Source organism: Xiphophorus hellerii, chromosome 5, assembly GCF_003331165.1.
Source record: "Xiphophorus hellerii strain 12219 chromosome 5, Xiphophorus_hellerii-4.1, whole genome shotgun sequence".
Classification (NCBI taxonomy): domain Eukaryota; kingdom Metazoa; phylum Chordata; class Actinopteri; order Cyprinodontiformes; family Poeciliidae; genus Xiphophorus; species Xiphophorus hellerii.
The window spans coordinates 26,308,647-26,335,228 of NC_045676.1; the positions used below are offsets into that span (position 1 = coordinate 26,308,647).

The following is a 26,582-nucleotide window of genomic DNA, read 5'->3' on the forward strand; positions in this document are numbered from 1 at the left end:
TGTGTTGTCAACATAGTTAACAGTCGCTGCATGTGTTACCATCATCCATCCAACAGAATATTCTGTTTCAGGTATTGAAGCCAAGTGTCAAAGACTATCGGTGGAAAAGAGTCAACTCAGCATTGAGCTTACTACCTGCAGTAAGTAGGAAACCTACAGACTATAAAGTTATAGAAAAACAATGTTGTAGAGATTAATTTAACCCCCCTGAATTCTTCAAATCATGTGGACATGTGTTAATGTTTGGCCTGTTGTGGCAGTATTCAAGACTTTGGACCTGACTACTGAGAAAAATGAGCTGACCAAGAAGCTGAGTGATTTTGGTGAGTTTGACTCTTAGTTTGGTAAAGGTAAGTTTGCTGGAGACTGAAAAGACATTTTGGAAATCGTCACAACAAATGATCTGTTGTTAAAGCGGGTACAAACTGGTGCCGGGTCAGAACAGAACCTCCAGAGGCAGACCATCATTAACATCGGGTACACACAGTCCAATATTGTGAATAATAAGCAACATAGCTATAGAACATTTCAATGTGTGCTCTTAATGAACATCTTCATGTTTTTTCTTCATGCACTGACATTTTCTTCTTTTTTTTTTTAAATAGCTAAATTTGCGCAGGCACAATGGGTGTATTTCAGTGGTAGCTTCTATTATATTTCTACAACCCAGAAGTCCTGGCAAAGCAGTCAATATTTCTGCCAGTATCAAGGAGCCGACCTGGTGATCATAAACAGCAGAGAAGAAGAGGTTTGTTGCTAATATTTGTTTCTATGGATCATATAAGTACAGTATTAGTATCAGTTTCTAAGATGACATCGTTTCCCAATCAGAAAGTTCTACAATTTGACGTTCTATGCTCAGAGGAAAGGCTCCATTGGTCATAGTGAAACTTGTGGAGAGTCTATGTCACGTCTAACCATGTCTATCTCTACTTTACATCATTTCTGTTCGGCCAAACTTAGTGAACAACCTTAGCGCTGAAGAAAAGTTCATTTCTGTCAAGCAGCTTTCTTGAGAGATTTTCATTCAACATGGCTGAATCTCCAATAAGATGTTTAAGATCCTCTGTCTTACATTGGTATCGTAATGTGTCTGCATTTACAAAGAGATTGTGCTGAGAGATCCAACTGTACAATATTTATTGCCAGGATGTTTTGTAACAGTAAACAATCAAAGACAAATTTATTAGAATTCTTGCTAAGCGTGCTTTTTGCTGCAGAGCAAAAATAGTTATTGAATTTATTGAAACGAGGGTTTCTCCAAGCAGTTCTGTTCAGTTTTTGCACCAAGACATAACTCAATTTGTTTAGAGAATCAATAAAGTTGATCTGCAAACTTGTGGGACATTCTGTTGGACTAGATTAAGCAATTCAAACAAAGCAACACTGATGTTCTGGATGCTGCTTCAGCTGTGCGATGTTTAATTATTTATATTCCTGTTTGTGTGATCCAGCAATTCACAAGAAAGTTTCAAAAGAGAGCCTGGATTGGTCTTACTGACAGAATACAAGAGGGGTCCTGGAAATGGGTGGATGGGACTGCGCTAACACAAAGGTTCACACATTAATGTTCAGTCTAATTCAACCATAAACAGACAGACTCTTCACAGTTGTTCTTTGCCTAAAACTTATTAATCTCTTTTTTATTTCAGCTACTGGCGCTTTGGAGAGCCTAACCATTTTAAAGGCAGAAATGAGGACTGTGTAGAGATACAGAACTTTGACTCCGAACGCAACTGGAATGATGCTCAATGTGCAAACGATAACTACTGGATCTGTGAAAAGAACTTTGATATTTAACATAAACAAGAGTTTTCTGTTTGTAGCCTATTTTTTAAAATAGTTTATAAGACAAAAATATAATTCTGTGCTTTCCAATGGAACCACAAAGTACCTGCTTTAGTTATTCTTTGAGTTCTAAATTGATGTAATCAGAACAATTCAAGAATTTGACAGTTGACTTTTTATTGCTTTGGTCATCGATACCCAGTTAGCTCAAATTAGCAGTCATTGTGTGCTTTTTGTCATTCTGGCTCATCAGTTTTGTATCTTATTAGTTTGACTTGTTCTTTCTCAATAGTTAAAGTCATTTAAGGAAGTTAATCTCTGCATCTTATAAATGTCTAATGTGAAACTTTAGTTAACCAAAGACATTTGTAATAAAACTGACCAAGTTTATTTTTTGACTAACCTATTTTAATGGCACGGTGGTCATTTTGATGACATGTGTAGAGTTACTGTTTACTGTTGTGAGTTAGCATTTTAAAAAACTAAAAATTGAGTTGCATTTTAATGCTGATTGGTAATCAGCCAATCTAATGGCTGATTACAACAGCCAATAGATTGTGTGTGTGTTTTTTTAAAAATAATTTTCAATTATAAGCAAGCAAAATAAAAAAATATGAAAAAAGCATATTCTTTTACTGTTTAAAATACATTATAACAAAAGCAAAAAAATATCCGGGTCTACAACATTCTAAAGACGTATCACGATACAAACGTTTTGCAGCTCCAAGATTCCACTGGGAATGACCTTTTTTTTATGTATGTATATAGACACGTCCTCTAAATCTCCCTCTGCAATATGGCGAGATCGCTGACGTGCCAAATGAATGTGCAGCGCACTAGCGCCTCGCGCGATGAAGTGACGTAGTTGCAAAGGGTCAATATCCATAGAAACCAGTAGGGGGCGGTAGACAGCACATCAGGTTTTACTTCCTCAAACAAAGAATGAGCTAACGTCCAATCAAACAAGACCTCAGTTTTGAATGTGAGCTGATACCGAAAAAAAAACCTACAACACCGATACCAGTTTTTCGGGTCAGGTTTGCAATTTGGGACTTCGCCCCCTTTTTTTGCCTCATCATCCGTTTTCAAGCCCCAGCCATCTTTTTTTCGACAGTTGTTTCATGGGAACCCAGGAGGGAGAGAGAAGTAAGGCTACCACGATTTTCTTTCTGGCTGAAAGCTAGCGACACGTAACGCTTGCGGCTAAAGTTTGGTTTCTGGATGGCTAATGTTGTCGCTTCTTACAGCTGGACAAACGTTTACTGTAGATATATATATTTAGTACAATGATAACAGGTCGCCGTTTATAGCTTTATCCCATAAAGTTCCTGTTAGCAACCATTTAGCAACGTTAGCTTTGTACTTTTCAGTTTACTCAACCGGCAAAGTTTGAGGAAAACAGCGTTAGAGGAGGCACTAATGTTGCAGGAAGATGTGTGTTGGTGTTACACTTACAACAAATACTGGTTTCTTTTAGAACAAAACATGTCAATTAAACTTTTAGCCCGAAACAGTAGTTAGTGTGAAGAAATTAGAGTAAAAAAGCAAGCTAGTGAGGTTGTGCAGTTAATAACTGTGTTAGACCGATTTGTTAAGGGCAGTTTAAGGAGCTGATGAATGAGGAAGAAACTTAGCGAATGTGCGGATTGGCAACAGGAAGTGAACAGGAAGCTACATGGAAAGTCTGTCGGAGAGAATGTAGGTCCTACAGATTTTTCAGCAACATAATTTCAGGGAGGGCAACAATAAAGAAGCGAACTGCTGATCTTCATGAGGTTGTGATCTGTAGAGTAACTAAGAAAAGATCCAGTCATACCACCAGGATGTGAGGGAATAGTTATTGAATCTAGTTCTAGAAGATACCTTTATTTATTTTGACTTTATTTGTGGCGATTAGTGAGCTGCTGTTTAGTTTCATTCAAAGTAAGATGACAACAAATGTAATGTCTGGAAGTGCTGATGAAGTATGCAAAAAATTATAGTTTGCAAATGTATCCACACACATTGAAAGCCTTGAAGTTTTCCCCCACATTTTGTAATATTATAGTCAGGATTTTAGACGATAAACCAAGTCGCACTTCAATATATTTGGGAAATGGAGGGAAAAATGATACATAGTAGGATCAGCTTTTGTCGTAACGCTGAGATGTTCAAAGTTTTGCAAAGACTTTATGCTCTAACACTGATTTAAAGCTGCAATGTGTAACATTTCTAAAACATTTGCTTTCTACATATTTGCTAAAACGATCACTTTGTCGTGTCAGTATGGGATGAAACAGAGAATGTGTAAGAGAGAAAAGAAAGTGCACAAATGCACTGCTCTGGACAAAAACAACCAATGAGAGTCAGGAGGAGGGTCTTAGCACTGTCAATCATGCTAGTGTTTCTGTGAATGCTCAGGCTAGTTAGCATGGCCACCAGTGACGGCGAGTAAGTTGTTTTCCTGTAACGGTTGTTTCTCCACCATTAGCACTTTGAGCAGAGGATACATGAGCATGATTGACCATGTGATGCATTTCTGTGATGAAGTGGAGGGGCTAGATTTTTTTATTTATTTATTCAGAAATTATCTAATGACGTACTGTCACAACATAATGATAGTTTTAACAAATATGTAAAAAAAAAAAAACCCACATTTTTTAAAATAAAAGTTACGTACTTTCCTCCTTCCCTCTCTGCTGTGGTTTCTGTTCTTTCACAGAAAAGCTCGATTTACACAAAGAGTAAAATAAATGCTTACAGCCTCTGCTTTTAACTCTTTATTTATGCACTACATACATTATAGAAATATTTAAATACACTTTTTTTTTAATTAATCCAAAGTTTTATTCATATTCTATACTGATATTACTGAACAGCCAGTTTATCTTACTGAGTAAAAAAATAAAAATCAGTATTTAAAAACAGTAGACATAAATAAATAATCAAGAAAATGTAAAAGATTTGACCCGCTAGTTGGTTTTTAGAAAATACAACTGAGTCCACAGATCTGAAGCTCGGTGGGAAAAGAGTTCCTGGGGCTGTTGTTGTGAAATCTCTGGCAGCTTCTGTTTTCGGCGCCAGTCACAAGATTAAAGAACCTGCGGGTAGATCCAAATGTTCTGAAATATACAGAACAGAATGAAAAGATTTCACCCTCTTTGGATGTTTCACCTTTTTATTGCTTTCACAAATCAGTCATAATTTAGCTTTTTTTTTTGACAAAAGAAATTACACAAAAGCAACTTTATGAAAGTGAAAACTGATTCCTACTAAATAATGACAGTTAAATAAAAGTATGTAGCATAAAATAAGTGATTGTGTAAATATTCACCCCCTTCAAGTCAGTATTTAGTAGATGTACCTTAGGTTGGAAGCAGATTGAACGGTTTGAAACTGTTAGCCAGACCTGGTGATGTATATGACCCAAACAGAAGTAGCAAAAAGCATATTAGAGGGGTAATCTGGTGCAGAGGTTTGGAGAATTTTGAGCAGTGGGAAGCTAAGGTGGTTTGAGATAATGGAAAAGTTGGAAGAATGTGGAGCTGAGTGGAAGAGAGATAGAAGGAAAACCATGGAAAAGGTTCATAGACTGGAAAAAATGGAACTGAATCAAAAAGAAGTGATGTTCCCGATGCTAAAACTAAGCCTTCCCTGTATTATTGAACAAAAGTAATCCTCTGTCTGAGAGTTACATAAATGAGTTATGTAAACCTTAAAATCCAGACAAAAAAAAAAAAAAAAATAGAACAAGTGCTTAAACAGGATTGCTGTTCTGGATTTGGTTATTGTTTGGCCAGACGTTCTGATCTTCTTTTCTACCAGCAAACCCTCCTGACACATTATTTTTCCTTTTTCTCTGCAGACTGGGTTGATGTGGCAAACAATCTACTCAGCAGGTGTAACGTAAACCTGACGTTGAGCGCACTGTCGGAGTGCGGTCCAGATGTTTTCGTCACGTTGTACGAGACGATCCTCGGGGAGACGGTTCCAGGTAAAAATCAAACTCCTGGGTAGATGAAATATTTCTGGAGATGCTCCGATGATTTGCTGTTCATCGGCGAGTCGGTGGCCACGCTTTCTCGAGACTTTGCGTTGTTAAGATGGTTGCTATTGGCAAGAAAGGTTAGAGAATAATATTTCCTGAAGCGGATGCCCCTTGACTCTTGCCTTATGCAACATATTTATGTTCTAAACATGTTGCAACCTGCTGCAAAGTGTCATCCGAACACAGACTCAAACATGCCAGCATACACAGCTGTTTCTTCCAGTAAACAAGGGCTGCAGCTTGTGATTAGTTTAGTTATTGATTATTCAGTCGATTTTTTTTTTGACGATTAATCGAAAATTAAGAAAAGAAATTAAAATAAGAAAATTAAAATTAATTAAGAAAAAATTGGCACATTGTTCACATTTTTCATTCTTTCATGTAACCATTTAATCATATTTTATACAATATTAGAAATGTGTACAAAAATACAAATAAAGAAATAAGTTAATTCATTTTTTAAATAGAAAAAATAAACATTTTAGTGCCTAAAATGCACAAACATAACATTCAATTAGTGAACACTTGATCATTTTTTACAAAGAATGAATTTGTAGCTAAAAAAAAAACAACTTTCTATAATGTAAGAAGCTCACACCTTTCTGCTTGGCTTAACATCTACATAGTGAAGTTTTGATCTGTTTATTTTTATTTTTTTTGAATGACTGATTACTAATTGGATAGCAAAAGGTGTGTAGAAGATTTTCTTTTTTTACAGAATATTAACCAGGTAAAGCTAAAAATGCCACTTGAGGAGTTCTGGGTAGAACATATTTACAGACAAAAGTGTTTTCTTCTTAAATCCAAAGTGTATATATTTTTTCTACAGTTTCGGCTTAATTGCTCCTCTCAATCTGTTTTATTGATTCTGATTCCTTTTATTGATTCTGTACACTCCAGTTAATGAATAATCGATTACTATACGTCTGTAATCGATTCATCACGATTCAGCGGATTGATCGTTTCAGCTGTACTGTAACCGGCGGCTGAGGAAAGAGATAAAGTGAAAGTCCAAAGTGATGCTTTACAATTAAAAATCTGTTATCTGTCCTGATGCACAGATCTCCGGATCGCTGGTTTTGAATTTTGCCGAATTACTTTTTTTTTTTTTCTTCCATGTCTGCATTTTAGATTATATTGCGTCAGCGAACAGCCAAGAGGACGATGTCCACAACGTTCAGTCTGTGATCGACTCTCTGTCTCTGGATTACCTTCAGATCAGCCTCTCACACATCACAGGTACAGAAACAAAACGACACACATTCCATATTTCTAGATTTGTTTCCTTAATCGTGTCTCTTCAGCTGAGGGTTGGGTTATTTGCTTATTCGGTGCATTAAATCACTTACAGCAGGGGTTGACACAGCGGGAGTTGCCAAAGGATTTTCAGAATAATAGGGATGTGACCCTTTAGATGTACGGAGAGCCAAAAAAGACAAAATTACATAAATAGATGCATCGTGAAGTAAATAAATGAACCTTTAAATGTCTCATTAATACACTTTTTAAATGATGAAATTAAATCTAATTTTTATTTTTTTAAATCACAAATGTTATAAAAGAATTATTTCTCTTGGCTTATTTGTGACTACCTAAAATGAAATAATTATAGATTTATTTTTGCTTGGTCGCCCGTCTCTGACGAGGTCAGTTTGGGGATCACGGGCTGGAAAGTTGTGAACTCCTGACTTATTGGAACATCTGAAGGCCCTAACTCGCTGAGTTTCTGTCTGCAGGAGAAAATGTTGTCAGAGGAGATAAAGAGTCGATCAAGAACCTCCTGGAAATCTTCGATGGCCTCCTGGAATACCTCAACGAGGAGATAAACGAGGAGAGGCAGAACGGTGGCACACATATGTTTATGTTTTTTCTCATCAGATTTGTTAATGATCTGCAGGTTCACCCTTTTAATAAAACAATTTTTGTTGATGATTCTGTCTTCTAGTGTAATTTTGAAGATTTAAATCGGTATTATCGTTTGGTTTTAGACTCGTTTGCATTTTGCTTTTCTTATTTTTTATTTTTTTTGTTCTCCAAGTAATCCATCCTGTTCTCGTCTTCAGATGAACCTAATGACCCCCAAAACGAGGATGAAAGCAAGACGCCGGCCAACCTGGAGACGCAACAGGAGAGGAGATCTGTTTTACCCAGTATAGAGTAAGAGCTCCTCAGCGCTCTAACCAAACAAGAGCTGCAACTAACGACTAATTTAGTAATCAGTTTATCTATCGACTATTCTGACGATCAAGTAATCAGATTTTAAAAATGGCACAGTCTACAGATTGTGTAGACTGTGCACTTAAGTCTTTTTAAATACAGTATTAGAAATACATTAAAAGATGCAAACAATCATCAAATAATCCATTTCCTTTTTAAAATAATAAAAAGACATTTTATTGCCTAAATTCCTTTACTAAATCTCAATCAGGAGAAGCTCAAACTATCTCGCTGTCTGTATATCCGGTGAACGATTAATAATTGCTAAATTAGTTGACCATTATTTCAGTAATCGATTAATCCGATTAATGGTTTCAGTCCTAAAGGAAACTGGTTTTTCTCATCTTAGATAATTATGACTCATTTCTATAAGGCCACTTTTGGCCCCGGAGGCTAAGTTAAACTTCTGGCAGGTCACAAAATGTATTAAATTAAAAATTAATGTATTGTGATTTTGTTTGTTTTACCTGCTCAACAGTAAATCATTTTTTTTATTTTTTTTTATGAAATCTGTGTCATTAAAGGTCCAAAACATAAAAGGGGCTTCAGACGGTTACAAAAATAAATACAGACGATTTCCACATTTTTTGAGTCATTAATTGTTTTCTGTTTTGCTGGCCAAATTTTTCCACTCTTGACTTGTGGTCAGGGGCCGAAACAAAATATTTTAAGGGCCACAAATGGCCCTCGAGCCACACTTTGAACACCCCTATTATAAGGAAACTTATGACATCATCAAGGTTTTACATGTTGACTTGACGGTACAGATTTTAGTTGAATTTGTAGAAAAGGATATTTTTAGTTAGTTTTCTCTGAGCCTCTGGCTGACCGTGGGGTTTGCAGCTCATGACTCGGAGCGCCGCTCTGCTGTTGGCACAACAAGCCGCCTGCAGCAGAGTCAATACTGAAGGCTCAAGCCTCGCAATGAGAAAATGTTCACACTCGCATCTTGTTCACGTTGAAGAATAAATGATCTAAAATTTAAAGCGCATCTAATGCTAAACTTCTTTTGTTATTTTCGAGTTTTGTAACTGCATTGTGAAACTCACCTCATGACTGACTCTGGTTATGTTAAAATTGGTCAAGCGTGGTGCAGCTTTCTCAAATAAAGTTTTCTTTGTGATGCGATTAGCTAGAAAAACAACCAAACCTGTTTTCCAGCACGAGGTTTTAACTTCTTGATAAAACCTAATGAGTCAGTTCTCTATTACGAAGCAGCCTGCATGTTTTTTTATTAAACAGTTATGAGTCATTTAAGCTCATGGAAGCTGAGATAATAGATGTTTTGGCTTGGAAAAAAAAAAATAGCAACAAAATGTCTCATTTGCAGAAACTCAGAGGAGACTGGATCGTCTAGTGAGCTCAAAGGATCGGATCAGGCGCTTGCAGCCAAACAACAGGGTTAGTCCATGCTAATTGTGATTTTAAAAAATTGTTTTCTTTCTTTGCATTTTTAGCCATGTTTGAATTGTTACAGTATTTCCCTAATATGCTGGTTTTTCCCAAAGCAAATGCAAAAAATAACAGACAAGTCGATGTAAAGTCATTGTTTTTGTGTCTGCATGGCAGAATCGGCCGCCCCTCCTCTAACATCAGGCGCCGTCGACGTTGAGGGAGCGCCACGCCAGGACCAGATGTTCTCCGCCATCCCGCTACAGCCGCCCAGCCAGCGGGACACGCTCCTCGCTCCCGGCCGCCCCCTCAGAGCCGCTTCCCTCAGTCAGGGATCCACTGAGGAGACCAATCCTGACATAACACGGGTTGAGGTAGAATGTGATCGCAATAAATATACGGCGAGATTTAGGCTACAGGTTCAAAAATGATCGGGGGCTCATTCCGTTTTCCCACAATCACACTTCCTGTTTCTGCGGCGCAGCACATTAGAGGAAGGATGTGAAAATGCTGACGCAACCTAAGCGATTCTTAGAAAGAAGCTGGTTTAAAACCAACGTTTACTTTCATTAAAACCTTTATAGAAGTTACTATTTTGGTATTACTCTTAAAAATAGCTTTTTTTACTTGTTTATCTTATACAATAAGTTTATGTTTTTTCACCAGTATTTTTAAGTTGTTTTGCCATAGGAGAGAGAAAGCGCCGCACTTCCACCGTAAAAGGGACGAGTCCTGAGACACATCTGACCTTTTGTCTGTGAATGTTTGTTTGCAAAGCTAAGTGTAAAGCCTGACGCTGCAACAGGGCAAATAAATCCAATCCAAAAAGTCTACAAAAACTTCTGAGTCTGAAGTGTTTTCGTTCTTCGACTCGTCAAATCTAATGCGTTCGTTGTTTGTTTGTTGTTTTTTTCCTGAAATTCCTGCAAAAAAGACTTAAAAATGTGTTCAGCAATAAACCGTCAGTGTTTTTTGTTTTTAATCTTAATCTGAATTTCTCTTTCTCTGTCACAGGACTCTAAAGGGACGACTGAGACTCTGGCCAACGGGATCATGTCCCCGGCACACCGCCTGTCTCCTGGTGAGCAGACACACCCAGACTGTTTTGGAGAAGAAAAAGTCAAGTTTAGTTGGACGGTGATCACTTCCTGGTTTAATCTCCAGGTGGAAGCGACGACTCTGCCTCCAGTGAGCGGCGGATTGCGGAGGAGATGGAGGGAGAGACACTGGAGGTAGGAAATAAGGTTTAAATCTCTGCTCAAGATTTCCAACCCCCCCCAAAAAATGATCGTTGTATTAAACCAAATCACACCAAATTCTGTCGTTGCCTAGCCGACCAACGGGGGTCCGAGGAGGGTGTTATTCCGCACCCAGCCCGATGTGCTTTTCCTCACCCTGCAGGATGAGGTGTCGGCCATCACGCCTTCGCCGCCAGACACTGATGAGGACGAGGAAGTTCTGAGTTGTACGCAAAGATTTAAGGACAGAGGAACAAGTCTCAGAACAAGCACAGACATTGGGTGAGAATTTTGCTGTAGGGGAAAAATGACCCATCACATTAATTACAGGGTTCCTGGACAATGTAGTGTTGGATTCAGACGGCAAAAATCCAAAATCTTACCAAGGATTTTTGGCCCATTTTGGCCCAAAGTGGCGGCATAACTGCCGCCACTTTGACAATTATGCTGTTAAGCTAATGACACGGGAAAAATGTCTTGTTTGAAGTGAAATAATCTGCCAGTGGAACCAGTTCTTATTTTAACCAGCATTAGGAATTATTTCTTTAAAACAAGCTCCTATATCTTGCTGAAAATTTACTTGTAAGTTACTTTCTCTTAATTCAAGTGCAATATTTGCACTAGAATCTAGATGTTTTAAAAAAATTCGGTAAGACTTTGGTTGTTTTGCAGGGTATAGATTCACTCTCCAAACGTTGTCGATCATTTATCCATGCACTCGACCATAAATCCATCTATCCAGCCATTTGTTTGCATGTTTCTGTTTTTAAAGTTAAAATATCTCAAAGAGTTTGTCGCGAATCAGAGTCTGGAAAACTGTGGACTGTTGAACATGAAAAACGTGCAGAAACCGTGTAAATAAACCCAACATTACCGTCTGTCTCGTCTCCTGAAATAAGCAGAACGGTACCGGAGAGTTCAGAAGAGTCTCTGGCTTATCGGAGACAAAGGAACAAGGAGGCGGAAGAGGAGCTGCATCACATATCTGAGAACCTCTCTCATCGCCTGGAGGAGCTGGATCTGGTGTGTGCACACGTCATCTAAACTTGAATTTGATTTGCATCAGTTGCTGCAATATCACTATTCTATGTTTGCTCTATTAACTCTGGGCTGCGCTCTTTGTTTTCGTAGAGAGCCATCAAGCACACCAGCATAGACCTTGCGAAATGTATCTAAATGTGTCTCCAGCTTTATTCAAGGCCAAATAAGGAAATTAGAGAAACGACAAAAGAGATTAAAAAGTACTGATAATTAGCTTGTTTCTTTTAGAAGTTATGAGAGAAAAATTGAGATACAAAGATAAAGCAGCTCATATTTTTATAAGTCTGAAACAACGACTTCAGTTTTATTTGATGACAGTTGGAGAAAACTACAGGACGTTCGTCTCGTCATGCTAAGTAGTGGCTTCTGTAGATGATTTCATTCACCAGGTTTCATTGATAAATACAGCAGAGTGTCATCAGTGGATGTCGTATTTTAGTGACATGCGGTGAGGCACCGGCCGACTGACCTGACTTATAAAACTGAGTTTCATATTTCAATTTTGACTTTAATTGAAACATTTGGTTGTTTTAAAAGCTTTTAATTATGTTTTAATCAATTCCACACTCTTCAACAATCTAACAGCAAGACAAACTAGAAAATTCCTGAAGAAATTTAACCGGGGCCTGCCAAAGTGTGCCTGTCGGTTTGGACCCAGTGTTCGGATGCTAAAAATTAGCATCAATGCTAAGATTAGCTACTGCGCAAGACAGTGACCTGACCTGAGAGAAAAAGATAATGCAAGGTAATATTATTGCATCACCTATGGCGGTGCACTAGTGGAGGGCAGTGAAGTGCTAATGTTTGTGCTAATGTTAATGTACTGCCTTGCTATGAAAGGCAGCGCACTAACCTAAGAGAGAAAGATAATACAGGCTAAAATTATTGCACCGCCTACGGCCGTGCACTAACCAGAGGGGAGTATTAAGGCTTTTATTTTGAAGTTTTAAGTATACTTCATTTTAAATGTCCAAACTAATCCCATGAGTAACAGTGATTGGGTTAAATCGTTTCTATAATGCCCAAAAGAGCAATTACCTGATGTAAAAATTGTCAATGCTTTTATTTTGAAATGTTTAATAAGCTTCATTTTAAATGGCCACACTAATCCCATGTGTAACAATGGTTGGGTAAAATCAATTATAAAATGCCCAAAACACAAGTAGTTCTAAAGGCCAGCTCAGTCCTCCTCTGTAGTAACTGACAGTTCCGCCATGTTGTAGTCCTAACCTTGAGTCATTGTAGTTCTAAAGAGCAGCTCAGCTGTCGCGTGATGAAGCAGACAGGAAGAGACAGAATTCCAGTAGTTTGAAGTAGTTTGTTTTTCTGAAAGATCTGAGAGGAATATTCAGGCTTTTATTTTGAAATGTTCAGTAAGCTTCATTTTAAATGTCCAAACTAATCCCATGAGTAACAGCGATTGGGTGAAATCAGTTATATAATGCCCGAAAGAGCAATTACCTGATGTAAAAACTGTCAAGGCTTTTATTTTGACATTTTTATTAAGATTAATTTAAAATGGCCACACTAATCCCATGTGTAACAATGGTTGGGTAAAATCAGCTATAAAATGCCCAAAACACAAGTAGTTCTAAAGGCAGACTCAGTCCTCCTCTGTAGTAACTGACAGTTCTGCCATGTCGTAGTTCTAACCTGCATGTTCTGCCATAGTTAGAACTACAGTGATGCGTTTTTGTAGTCCTAATCAGCTGCTCTGCCCTGTCCTGTTCTTTGTTCTGTTGCTATGGTAATGAAGCTTGTCTGTCAGACACTCAGGGCTGACAGAATTCTATTTCTTTGAGTCAGCCAGTTTGACAGAAAAAAGCAGTCCTAACAACTCCTTCCCGTTCGGGAACCGTGATACGTACTTGAAAACCGTTTGAAGCATCTGAGAGGGCTATTTGTCGTCTCCAATAGTACCACGATTCATATTCTCTACCTCACTCACAGTAATAACAGCGATGAGAGAAAGATGGTGTGTGCTGAGCTCAGAAATTTTTCAGAAATGCATTGAAGTCAATCTGTGACTATCCTCAGAGGGATATTGAGGCTTTTATCTTGAAATTTTCAGTAAGCTTCATATAGAATTGTTGTTTAGGTTAAATGAGTTATTTACTGGCAAAACAGCCAGTAGTTCTAAATGGCAGCTCAGTCCTCTGTTTTAATTCAGTGTTAGTTAGAACTACAGATATGGCGTATTTGTAGTCCTATCTATTAGCATTAGGTTAAAGGCTAAAGCTAATAGATAGGCACTATCTGCGCAAGCCAGTGCCTTAACCTGAAATAACAAGATAATGCAGGCTAATATTAGGCCCCAATAAAGAGACGTTTTATTAGGTGTGGAACAATAGGTGCCTGCCATGCAAGACATTCTTGTTTTAACCTTCTTGTTTTCAAGAAGGTTAGGGATACAAATTTTCTAACCTTGAAAAGTCGAAGATTTTAGAAATTTGGAATGAAGATGATGTCATGGAAAAGAGAACTTCCAACTACAAACACTTGTTTGGATTCTTGTTGGAAAGAAAGAAAATGGTTAAAATACTAGTGGAAACCATTTTTAAAAAAAAAAAATAGTACTTAACAGTTGATTTCTTTTTACATAAAATCATGGTAAGTCTGGCTATTTTTAGACCAGGGGTCACCAACCTTTTTGAGACTGGGAGCTACTTCACAGGTTCAGAGTAACACGAAGGGCTACTTGTTTGATACAGACATAAATTTTCTTTACAACAAAAATTCATTTAAGTAAATATGATTACATGCTGCCTGATCATATTAATGTTAGGGACTATGCACAATAGTTATCAGTAAGGACAGCTATGGTTAATTGCTATATTGTGGTCAGACGTTCTTAGTTCAGAGTTTTAAGTTGGTGAGGTGGGGAACGCCGAAGCCTAAATCTTATAGGTCAGTTTTCTTTTTCTGTGAGTTAAAAATGATGACTGGAGTTTGAACCACTCATCATTTGAACCTCAGGTTCTGTCTGAGCTTTTTACAGTGCGCGGTTCTGGCGGGTTGTCGGTTTATTAGCTTTTTTGTGATTTTGTGAACTGAACAGCTGACGGGTCACCTGCGGGCTGACACAAGCAGATGTTGAAAAAAAATGTCTGACAGATTGGAAGGTACAAAACTATCACTGCACCCGACCTGCAGGAGCACAACCACCTCTCCAACGCGCAAACATCGGCACAAAACTAAACCACTAAAGCAGCGCACCCTTTTATTTCTTTTTTCTGTTTTTTTACACAAACGATGCTAAATAATAAAGACATTGAAGCGAAGCAGTGAGATCCACGGAAAGAGGAGGATTGGCGAAATCTTATAACTACGGGAGGTTCAAACTCCACTCATCATTTTTAGCTCACAGAAAAAGCAAACTGACCAATAAGATTTAGGCTTTGGGTGCCCTTTGACCCCCACAGACTCACACTGATGCGCGCTACATACAAGATGTTTTGGCACAAAAGAACTTTTTCTTCTCCATAATTTTGTTATTAGTAAACAGGGTTGGATAATAGAAATACAATAACTTTTCTTTTTTTAATTTAAAGGAAAATCTCTCAGTGCGTCCAGCTGCTGCTGCAACAATCCAAACTCTCAGTCACTTGTGGGCAATTTAGAATCACACAGAAAAGCTCCAAAAGGGAATCAAACTCAAAACTCTGAACTAAGAACTTCTGATCACATAATAGCAATTAACCATAGCTGCCATGGTAAATTATTACTGATAACTACTGTCAGTAGTCCCTAACATTAACATGATCAGGCAGCATGTAATCATATATATATATATATATATATATATATATAGCCAAGACAATTTATGTCTGTATCAGACAAGTAGCCCTTCGTGTTACTCTGGACCCGTGAAGTAGCTCCCAGTCTCTAAAAGGTTGGTGACCCCTGATCTAAGGAATCTGGGTGAATGAGAAAGACAACGGTATACTTTAAACTTCTACTTTAATAATTCTGTCTTTTCCACTTTTCCTTCTCTAATGTCTCCTCCCACTTAGTTAATTAAGAAAACAGAGAAATAAATATATGGTAAACTGCTCTAATATTCCCTAAGTAAACATGCTCTGATCTGCATCCAGAAGAGCTTAGAAAGTTCTCAATTAACTATTGTTCTATTGTGTTTTCTGCAAAGAAAATATCATAAAGCATAACTTATTTTAAATACTTCATGTTAATAGCTGCACATTTAATATGCACGTCTTAAAAGTCTTAACTGTGACATTTGTAAAGCATTTCTTGAGGAAACAATGATAGTTCCCCTCTCTGCTGTCGCTATCCCCAAACATCCTGGTACCAGCAACCCCCCAAGCTCCCCTCTCTGCTGGCGCTATCCCCAAACATCCTGGTACCAGCAACCCCCCAAGCTCCCCTCTCTGCTGTCGCTATCCCCAAACATTCTGGTACCAGCAACCCCCCAAGCTCCCCTCTCTGCTGTCGCTATCCCCAAACATCCTGGTACCAGCAACCCCCCAAGCTCCCCTCTCTGCTGTCGCTATCCCCAAACATCCTGGTACCAGCAACCCCCCAAGCTCCCCTCTCTGCTGTCGCTATCCCCAAACATCCTGGTACCAGCAACCCCCCAAGCTCCCCTCTCTGCTGGCGCTATCCCCAAACATCCTGGTACCAGCAACCCCCCAAGCTCCCCTCTCTGCTGGCGCTATCCTCAAACATCCTGGTACCAGCTACCCCCCAAGTTCTCCTCTCTGCTGTCGCTAACCCCACAGCGTTATGGTACCAGCTGTCGTTACGCAATAGTCAGCCCCGCCCTCAACCTCACAACATCCAAGGAGTGACTACTGACCAGCTCTCCGTCCAACGGGTCCAAAAAATCTCTAAGCCTTCGAGTATTACCCTGAAGCAAGTCTAGTAGAGATGATCTATCTAAGCTGGTGTCGAAGGAGACTCAACTAGCCTTTAACTACCTACAGTCCAAGAGTTATGGCCTTTTCCAGTTAAGAAGCAATCAGCTGAGTAGCCCTCACACCTGCACAACCTCAATAACCACTCCTATTAACGGTAGCGCCCCCTCTAAGTACAACGTGCGCTTGTTACAGACTAGTCAAAATCCTCTTTGAAATAGAAGCAAAGCAGACCTGGCTGTTGTCCTTCGAACACTTCAGATCTTCATCACTCAGTCACCTTTGTCTTTTCTCCAAGTCTGTTGCTGCAACTTTGAGATCCTAGGGTTGAGGCAGAGTAAGGCAGCCAAATCAGGAACCAGGGCTGAGGGTCAAGGGGTCTTGTCCCTTCTGGCGGTGCGAAGTCTCAACTTCCCCATGGCTCCAGGGTGCCAGACCTCTCTTCTTGGTCCCCTTGGCCTTATATACCCTTTCAACCCATGCCTCTATAAGGCGTACGTGACCTCTCGAGCATGCAACTACCTCATCGGAAAGTCCCAGCCATTCCCACATATACCCTGCTTCCCTCCCTTACTTTCCTCGTGACCATCTTAGTTTCAGATCCTTAATTGGGACACAGCTCTGGGGCAAGTCCAGACATGTTCGGACTTGCCTTTTTCCCTTGCCTCTGTATCTAACACATTGTTTGATTATTACTTCAATTACAGTTTTATATATGGTGTATGATCATCATAAGTAAATTCAAAATATCTTGTCCCATAATCATCAAAAAATCAAAATGCAAGATTCACTTGCTCAGGCCTTCATGATCTGTTGTCTGCATTAGTCTGGAATGATCCCACCTCCTCATACCAGTTTTCACAACACAGTGACCCCCCAATACTTGCGTCCAGTTACCTGAAATTTTTTTCAGTTATTAAAAAATCCAGGGTGGCACCCAGTACCTCAGCGTTCCCGAATTATACATGTCAACAAAAACACGCCCAACTCTCCGGAATATATTCGGTTTTGGTGTTTCTTCCTCCTGTGTTTGATCAATTTGTGGCTCAATCTTGTTTTTTTCCACCCTGGATTCCATTCTGTCTATCTTGATTTTTAAAGCCACGATCTCCTTATTTAATTCCTCGTTCTCCCTAGTAAGGCACAGCAGTTTTTCTGACTTTTCTTTTAAAGATTTTTCCGCGTCATTTTTTGCCATGGCCCGCTTCCGTTCTAGTTTAATTGTTAATTGTTGCATGTTGCAATAATCATTTTGCATTCTTTCAATTGTTGTTCTCGCTTCCTCCAATTCCAAATGAACTTTAATCATTTGTTTTTTATAATACCCATTCGAACTTATGAGTTTGCTATTCTCTACATGCCAATTTGTTGAGTCATCGGTCCTGTTCAGTCTCTCTAGTTTCCTCTTCAGACTCTCCACTGTTTTCTGAAGCTGCTCATTTTCACTGTTCAGCTTCATCTGGTTCTTCTGGAGAATCTCTAACTTTTGTAACGTGAAATCTTTCTCCGCCATTGTTTCTTTCTCGTTCGAACCTTAAACTGCAAATGAATTTCTCTGTGGAATCTGGGAATACAAAGACAGTCACCAGTGATGTCACAAACAGGATGTGTGACATCACAGTTCAACATCATAGCCACAAGAAGTCTGTTGGGTGTGGGGGGGAAGGGGGGATGTTTTTTTTAAAAAAAAACTTTATTAACACTGTATAACGACAGAGAGAAACATTTGTTCTGCCTCAAGAAAAAACAAATACAGACTAGAAAATTTCTGAAGAAATTTAACCGGGGCCTGCCAAAGCGTGCCCGTCGGTTTGGGCCCGGCGTTGTCATGCTAGAAATTAGCATCAATGCTAAAGAACGCTGCAATGTAATCAGTAGCATGTGGAGAATCACAAGAACGTTAAGTAAGGTGGCCGTGCACCATTCAGTATGATTTAAAATTTTTGTCAAGGCTTTTATTTTGAAATTTTTGTAAAACTTCATTTCAAAGGGCCAAACTAAATCCATGTATAACAGTCATTGGATAAAATCAGTTATATAATGCTGAAAAGAGCAATAATCTCATGTAAAAATTGTCAAGGCTTTTATTTTGAAATTATTATTATGCTTCATTTCAAAGGTCCAAACTAATCCCATGTATAACAGTCATTGGGTTAAATCAATTATAATGCTCAACAGAGCAATTACCTGATTTAAAAATATTCAAGGCTTTTATTTTGAAATTTTCAGTATGCTTAATTTTAAAGTTCCAAACTAATCCCATGTGTAACAGTTACTGAGTTAAATCAGTTATATACAGCCCATAGCAGAAAGTAGTTCTAAAAGCCAGTTCAGTCCTGATCTGTTTCAACTGAGTATTCCACTATAGATAGAACTACAGTGATGCGTATTTGTAGTCCTAATCAGCAGCCAATAGCCTCTTGAGTTCCGTTGCTATGTTAAATAAGTTTCTCACCAAGGTGTGAACTGTTAGTGACAGAGCCTCAGACAGCCTAGAAAATCCTGTCGCATGACTTTGCTCTGAAGCACCGTGACAGAAAACCGTACGATCTAGATAAATTTCGAAAACATTTTACCGGAGCAGACATGCGTATCAATGTCAGGACCGATTTTGATACCAATCGTGCGATATTTGTGGGCGTGATGGCGATTTCAAAATTATTTTGGGGTGAAAAATTGTCTTCATTTCTCACTCTAGCAGAGGGGCACTCAGGAAGATTCACACTCTAATTTTAGGAAAAATGAGAAACTTTGGGTTGCTTAGAGACAAATTGTGGACAAACCGTAATTGGTATCGACGAGCCGTCTTCACTTTCGAAGAGATCACAGACGTATCTACAAAATGAAATTTGAATGGCATTTCTACGTGAATTCGTGACGACACAGAGAATCCTCAAAAATAGAGTATTTCTAGGATTTTTCCCATTGACTTATAATGGGGTTTTTTTCATAGTTTTTTGCGAATTATGTCGCCATGTTAACCCCGAATCCCGCCAAAAGTAATAGCTCCAATGGCGTGAATTTTCTGCACGTTTTGATACCTCATTTGTAGGTGTGCACGCAGCGGTATGAGCCGCATTAACGGTTACGGATGAAAAATAAAGAATTGGGAGAATAGCAATAGGTTCCTGCCATTGCTTTGCATGGCAGGCCCCAATAAAAGATTTCATTTTAGGTCAAATTAGATGTTTGAAATTATAGGATCTTTTTGTTTGTTAGTTTTTAAAAAAATTTTAGTTAAAATTGAGAAGAATTAATTCTTTTCTAATTTTAGGTCAAATTAGATGTTTTTAAAATGTAATCTTTTTTTTGTTTATTTTTTTAAATTAAAATTGAAAATACTGTATTACGTCTGTTATTTGTACTGTATATAAAGTCTATGCATCTTTCCTCCTCCACAAATACACCCGTCACTCTGTTGTGAGAAAGCATCCTTTGTTTGCCATCATTTCTAAAAGTGTGGCTCCTTGAACAGAAATGATTGCCTAGGAGAGCAGTCCTCGCCATTCTTAAGTGTGTTTGTACATTTCAGCGACCATTTTAGCCGTAAAAAAGTTGAAATCGTACAGAAAACATGTAAGTGGGAACAAAATTCAATTTCCCTCATCACTCTTAGTATTTCACTGGTCTTGACAGGTGATTCAGTCTCAACTGCTCACCACTGTCATACTGCCAGCACATAACAAGAAAACAAAGCAGGACCAAGCGACAAACCCTGAGGAACACCAGAATTAACTGTAATGGAAAAACTGGAATCTTTAAGAAATGTGAAATAAGACGACCAAAAGTCAAACAAATGTATGGTTTCAGGAACAGAATGTTTTTCTTTTTTTAAAAAAATATATGTTCCTGTGATGTGCTTCAATTCAAACAATAAACTATGTAGATGCTGAAACGAGTTCTGGGAGAAAGCGACGGGTCCAGTGGAATGAGGGAGGAGGACGGGCAGTCCATCAGCAGCGACGGCGTCAAGAGGACCCGTCGAAAGCGCAGAGGTTACAATTTCATCCGCAAGACAATCTTTTTATCAACCCGTAGAACGACCTCGTACACAGCCACGCATTGAACTGGGACGTTTATTCCAGGAAAACCTGATCCTGACAAGCGGAAGGCATCCCCCTCTCCTCCTCGGGAATGTCGCTCCGTACACAGCCGGCTGGAGGAAGCCATGGCGGAGGCGCTGAGCCTGGACGACGGGAAACAGGCTAACCTGCAAGTTCCTCATCGTTCGAAACGAGGCGAGTCGCACCACAGGTCGTCTCAGAGGAAGGTGTGTTTCTGTTCTTTTCCTACTTTTTTTTTTTGTACAGCATAAAAACAGCAACAAAAAATAACAAGCAAAGAAACGGTTAAAACGAGAATGGCTTGATGTGAAGCAATGCCTTATTGACTTTTTAATCGTTTCCTGTGTCGATAAAACCAAACCTTCTCAGCATCTGGAAAGCGAAGTTTACGAAGAGGAGCTGAGAAAGTGCGAAGAGAGGGAACGGACGAAACTCCGAGTAGCACGCCGAGGAGCTCAGAAGGCTGTAAGTCCAGAATAGAAACGCATACGGTTTCAATAATATTTTTATTTTCAACTATAATATTTAAAGTAAAGAGCTTTTGAGAAATATGTAGAGAAATAATTTTTTCCCCGTCTTAGAAGTGAGATTTCTTCATTTTCATATGATGATAATCCTGTTCTCAAATATCTAAGAATAATTTTTTGTTATTAAAACTACTAACTATACTAAAACCGTTGCCATGGGATACCCAGATATAGATTGATAAAACAGCTTAACAGCAGTAACATTGGTCTGGACAGAAACAGGGCTATCACATTTTGACGTGTCGTGTGTGTGTGTGTGTGTGTGTGTGTGTGTGTGTGTGTGTGTAGGAGCGAGAGTACAGAGAGGCCATTCTGCGAGATGTTTCTCCATCGCCCAGACCGTCTCCTAGCAAAACGAAAACACAAACGGCAGCACAGAGACGCTTCGAGGTCCCCAGGAAAACTCCGTCACGTAAGTCGCAACCCCGTCACCACTGATGTCATGTTAGCGTCAGGGTGGTGTTTTGGAAAATGCCCAGCTCTGAAATGTTTTTCTATTTCTACATGTGTGTATCAGCGGGTGTCCCACAAGGCTCTGGTCTAGGTCCAATTATTTCTACGAGTGACTTAATTAGTGTGTGGACAGCGTGATGCTTCTATGCGATTTTTGTGATTCAAGGCCCATAAAAGGGTGTTTATTCCACAAGTATAATGTAGATATTACAAAGCAGAACCTTTTCTTCCCGTCTCCCTCCACCCAGTGAGAATAAGGGAGAACGAGCTGCTCCCTTTGCTGCGGGAGGAGCTGCCTCACCTCCACGTCTCTCCTCACGCTTTGGGTCGAATGTGGGAGCAGCAGATGCAGCAGGTGGACAAGCTGCACGCCGCGTCGTCCTCACGGAATCCACATCACCGCAAACTCTTCAAGCAGGTCAGAACGAGGCCAACAAGTATGATTTTTTTTTTTTTTTTTTTTACCTCAAATACCGTGGGAGTCTTGCTTGAAAAAGGGAAGAAAAAGGAATTATGGGCACATTGAAACTGTAAAATGGGAAATAAAAATCAGGAAATACAGATGGTCATTACACTAGCCTGTCATAATAAGCAATCAAACAATCGAATGATAAATTTAGAATGATATTGATCGTTATCCTTCTGATTATTAATATTTTTGAAGGGCATTTAACTTATGGTTTCTGATGTGTGCTTCTATTTATGTTTTATTCATTGTTTTTGGTTGCCGTTTTTTATTTTGGATGTTTTAAATATCTTTAAGTTCCAGTACTAGGTGATTTTTATTTATTTATTTATTTTACAAAATTACAGTGAATTGGTGTTTATCAGAGAGTGAACTGACATTTTTTATTTTACCCCTCCAGGGGGTCTTTTGTGGGCTCTAGTGTCCCTTATATGAGAGTAGGCTGACAGGAGAGGGGGGAAGACATGCGGCAAATATCATCGGGTCCGGGAGTCGAACCCGCGACGGCCGCGTCGAGGACTCAAGGCCTGGGTCGCGTTATTCCCTATGCCACCATGGCACGCCCCCGTGAGCTGACGTTTTTATGGCATTATCAAAATGTTCCTTGAAAATGGTCTCAAAACATCAATATTATCATTTGTCGCAATAATTAGTTGCTCGATTTTTCGTTAAGGGAACTTTATCGTGAGAGGCCTAGTCAAATTCCATACTTTTCCAGGAACCCAGTACAATTTAAAGAGTTTCCAACATAACAGACAGAGTGACCGTCTCCCTCTAACTGTTGCTGGTTTCTGTCAGCTGCGTAAACCTTGTTATCTGGGCTATTCCAGAGCACAAAACCATCAACATAATCCCTCAGATTTGCGTTGGGCATAAACTCCTCCTTGTCTTTCAGCTGGAGGAAGCTCAGAGGAAACATGACCTGCTGGTGGATCTGGTGAATAGAGACCAGGACCACAACAGGCGGCTGGTGAGCTTCACTGCAGCAAACGCGTCCAAACGCCCAACCGAGACGTTTTCGGCTTCCCGCTCCACCATCGACACGCAGGGAATCCTTTAACCTCCTTTTCTTCCAGAGGGAGTTTAAGGACCGGATCCAGCAGCAGAAGTCGGTGCAGAGCAAACTACGGGAGCAGCGGCAGCAGGTCGCCCGGGCCAAGAAGTACCACAACGACTACCATGTCCAGCACCGCGCCCGCCTGATGAGGGCGCGCACCAGGGAGGAGAAGGTGGGCGTTTATCGTTCATCCTGATACATTTTTCGACATGACCATTTGGATTTCTTGTTGTCACGGTAAAATCCAAATAACAATGTTTCAAAACGATAAATTCTCCAGTTTGTTTAATGAGAGCGTCAATAAATATCAAAATATGATCAAATGTTGTGCAGTCTAGTGACACAAAATGCAATTCTTTATTTCTATGCACATTTTCTTTAAGAGCAGCGTTTGTGTTTGTACAGCCAAACCTGTAGTTGCCTAAAAAAATTATAATAAATCATTCTTATTGTCCCTTTTGTCGCTACTTCAATAATCCCACAAAATATCGTGACTAAACTTTATGTTCATGTCGCCCACCGTTAGTGTGTGGCAAATGGAAAATATTATTATTCACTGACAAATTACAACCCATCATTATAACAATTATGAGTAAAATATGCAAATTTCTTTAAATCCCTCTTTTTATTTAAGTTATAACTAACTTATGAAAATCCACTGATTAAAGAACAACGACTTGTTTAATATTGTTGCATTAGATGAAAATTATAACACTACAAACAAATTCTTGGTGTATTTTTCTTTTTTATAGCCCAAAAGTTTTGTGATGATGGCGGAGAAAATGACTCAAAGCGTGTGTGTGTGTGTGTGTGTGTGTGTGTGTGTAGATGTTTCGGCAGCTATTCGAGGAAGGTCTGGAGTTACAGAAGCTCCGACTGAGGGAGCAGAGAGCTTACGCCAAGGAGCAGCAACTGGAGCACCAGAGACGACAGCAGGACCAGATCGAGTCCTTGGAGAACTACTACAAGGACCAGGTACGACACAAACCCACCAGGTGACCCGTCAGCGGCTAAAGTTACTGGTCATTTTCTTACATGTGTGACGCGTTTTGTCTCTTTCAGTTTTCATTACTCGCTGAGAAACTCGCACATGAGCGGGAGGAGATCCAGGTTCGGAAAAAAGCTCAAGAAAAGGTAAACTCATTAGGGAGTAAAAAATATGTATATATATCAACATTTCTTTGAAATTAATATATTGCAGAACTGTCTAAATCATAGTCCTCAGAGAGGCACATTATACTGAATCATAATTGTAATTGAAATACCTCTTATATCTAATATCACACATGGAAAAAGACAACTGGCTGGATATTGGGGAGGATATGTTGGATTTAAACGGTCATGCCTTGATGCCGCAGTATGTAACTGTATCAAAATATTTTATTTATACTTTAAAACTGTCACTCCATTGTGACAGTGTGAGGCAGATAAACTGAAAAAAATCAAGCTCCTCCTCCCTGTGCTGCTACTGACATTTGCAGAAATGCACCGCTTGGTCAGAAACAACCAATCAGAGCCAGGAGGAGGGACTTAGTGCTGTCAATCATGCTTGTGCAGCTACACCTGGGAAAAGGCAGAGGAGCTTGATTTTATTTTCTTTCCTCCCCCACAGACGATCTATCTCATATTATGCCAACACAACATAGTGACAATTTTAACAAACTTTTTCAATTAAATGTATTGCAACTTTTTAATGCTCTTTTATTACGTATTCACTGTATTTTTGACCAGTTAGTTGGACTTCCTGCCCTAAACATCCCCCAATATTTTAGCTTTTATTCAATTTTCCATTAAAAAATATTTTATCCTGTTTTGGTTTTTTTGTTATTATCCACTGATTTTTTTTCTTCTGCTTCTTCTTCTCTCCTTCCAGCCTCTAAATTTGCAGGTTCCATATTTAAAACCTGACTGCTACAGAAATATCTGCAATAAATTTACAATAAAGTTTCATTTTTGTATTTAAAAGTCTGCCAGAAAACAACTCAAAAGTCTGAAAATGTAATTCTGGAAGAGTTTCACATTTTGTGTGTAGAAACACTCCCAAATTGTAAGCACTTTCACCTGACGTCCAGCAGGGGGCCTTTTTGTCACTTCGCAATCACTCTAACTTATTTAAACTTGTGAATAAACCAGGAAACCGTATGAATCCATCTTTCTTTGTTTCAGGGAAAACTTAGATACTTTTCCTGCTTTCATCTTTTCCCCTGTGTCCTTCCAGGCTCTGCTCAAAATGAAGCGAGAGCTGCGCTCCCGGATGGAGCGCGAAATAAGAGACCTGCAGAAAATCATCATCCAGAACGACGAGGACGACCACTTCCAGAACCTGGAGGTCCAGAGGCTGCGCAACCAGGTCCACATGGCCTCCTTCCAGTACAACACCAGCTATCTCCACTGAGCGGGAAGAACGAGGCCGGCTCAGGTCCAAATTGGCGTTTGCGTCGAAGGAAAAGAGCTGCGTCGGATTCCTGCTGTTCGCAACTTAACGGTACAAGAATCTAATGCACAAACCGTCTCAGGCATCTTTTGTTTTTCTAGATTTGCACAGAACAGACCGTGACCGTTGCGAGAGCGAAATGTGAGTTTTGTTGAGGAATTTTACACACGCTGACAAAATGTAGCTCCAGCTCATGTAGCTCACTGTTCCTCTCACCTCTGCTGCTACACCTGAACTTCAGACACTTTGGACCAAGTCCTCCTCCTCGGGTTTAACATGGTGTTGAATGCGAACGTTTTACCTTCCCCGCTGCGGTCATCGTGTGCTTTTATTGTGAAATAGTGACTTGTTCCTCCTGTTGCCAAATAAGGACCACAGACACAAAGTTGATAATATTGTCACACTGATGAGTCTTAAGGTTTTCCTCCTTCTACATGAAATGTCTTCCTTTTAATACTTTAACCATGCAAGTGGATTATTTATTTAACTTTAATGTTTGATTTTTAATTAACCTGGACTGATGTCTTAATCGCCAGGGGCAAGGATAATCGGTCTGTTTGTGACTTCACTTTAACCTCTGCTTGATTGTGACTCTTTTCTACTTTTAACCAAATCCTGAAACGTGATGAATCAATGATTGTGCCACACAGATTGTGTTTTTGTAATCCTGGAGCAAACATGTGTCCCCCACCCTAACATCCATTAAATGTGTGGAATCACTGGTGGAAAAATGTGTCAAAAATTATTTGCAAAAGGTGGAAATAAGTGTCAAAGAGCAAAAAAAAAAAAAAAAAAAAACCCGCCACGCCTGCATGGGGCAGCACAGCGCCGACGACGAGGGGACAGCGGGAGAGAAAATACACAGAACTGTAAATCCGATGGTTGCGGAGGATAAAGACGTTTCCGTCATTAGAGACAAAGTGAACGGGGAAAATTTGTCACAGCTTTCTGTAGCTTTTCCTCCACCGTTTAACCACGTCATTGGGACAAAGTTTGGTCCACAG

General features: G+C 39.4%; 1 protein-coding gene and 1 long non-coding RNA gene across 3 annotated transcripts; both read left to right on the forward strand.

The window, feature by feature from the left end:
- The first annotated feature begins 373 nt into the window (after positions 1-373).
- Positions 374-2,336, forward strand: LOC116720720 (uncharacterized). The gene is made up of 3 exons (XR_004339448.1): positions 374-748; positions 1,455-1,555; positions 1,653-2,336. It is a non-coding gene; the product is annotated as an uncharacterized LOC116720720 (long non-coding RNA).
- A 393-nt stretch (positions 2,337-2,729) lies between these two features.
- LOC116720464 (centrosomal protein of 95 kDa) lies at positions 2,730-26,379 on the forward strand. 2 transcript variants are annotated; one of them, XM_032563751.1, is made up of 21 exons: positions 2,730-2,934; positions 5,633-5,761; positions 6,947-7,054; positions 7,552-7,659; positions 7,879-7,972; positions 9,363-9,433; positions 9,602-9,798; positions 10,439-10,505; positions 10,589-10,656; positions 10,757-10,944; positions 11,562-11,685; positions 20,464-20,572; positions 20,663-20,847; positions 21,011-21,106; positions 21,457-21,580; positions 21,870-22,039; positions 22,983-23,057; positions 23,164-23,316; positions 23,973-24,119; positions 24,207-24,278; positions 25,363-26,379. In XM_032563751.1, the coding sequence occupies exons 1-21, from the start codon at positions 2,910-2,912 to the stop codon at positions 25,537-25,539; spliced, it is 2,487 nt and encodes an 828-aa protein (XP_032419642.1). In that variant the 5' UTR covers positions 2,730-2,909; the 3' UTR covers positions 25,540-26,379. The 2 variants fall into 2 exon arrangements, with proteins under 2 accessions (XP_032419642.1, XP_032419643.1); XM_032563752.1 differs by having other exon boundaries at positions 11,565-11,685.
- The last annotated feature ends 203 nt before the right edge of the window (positions 26,380-26,582 follow it).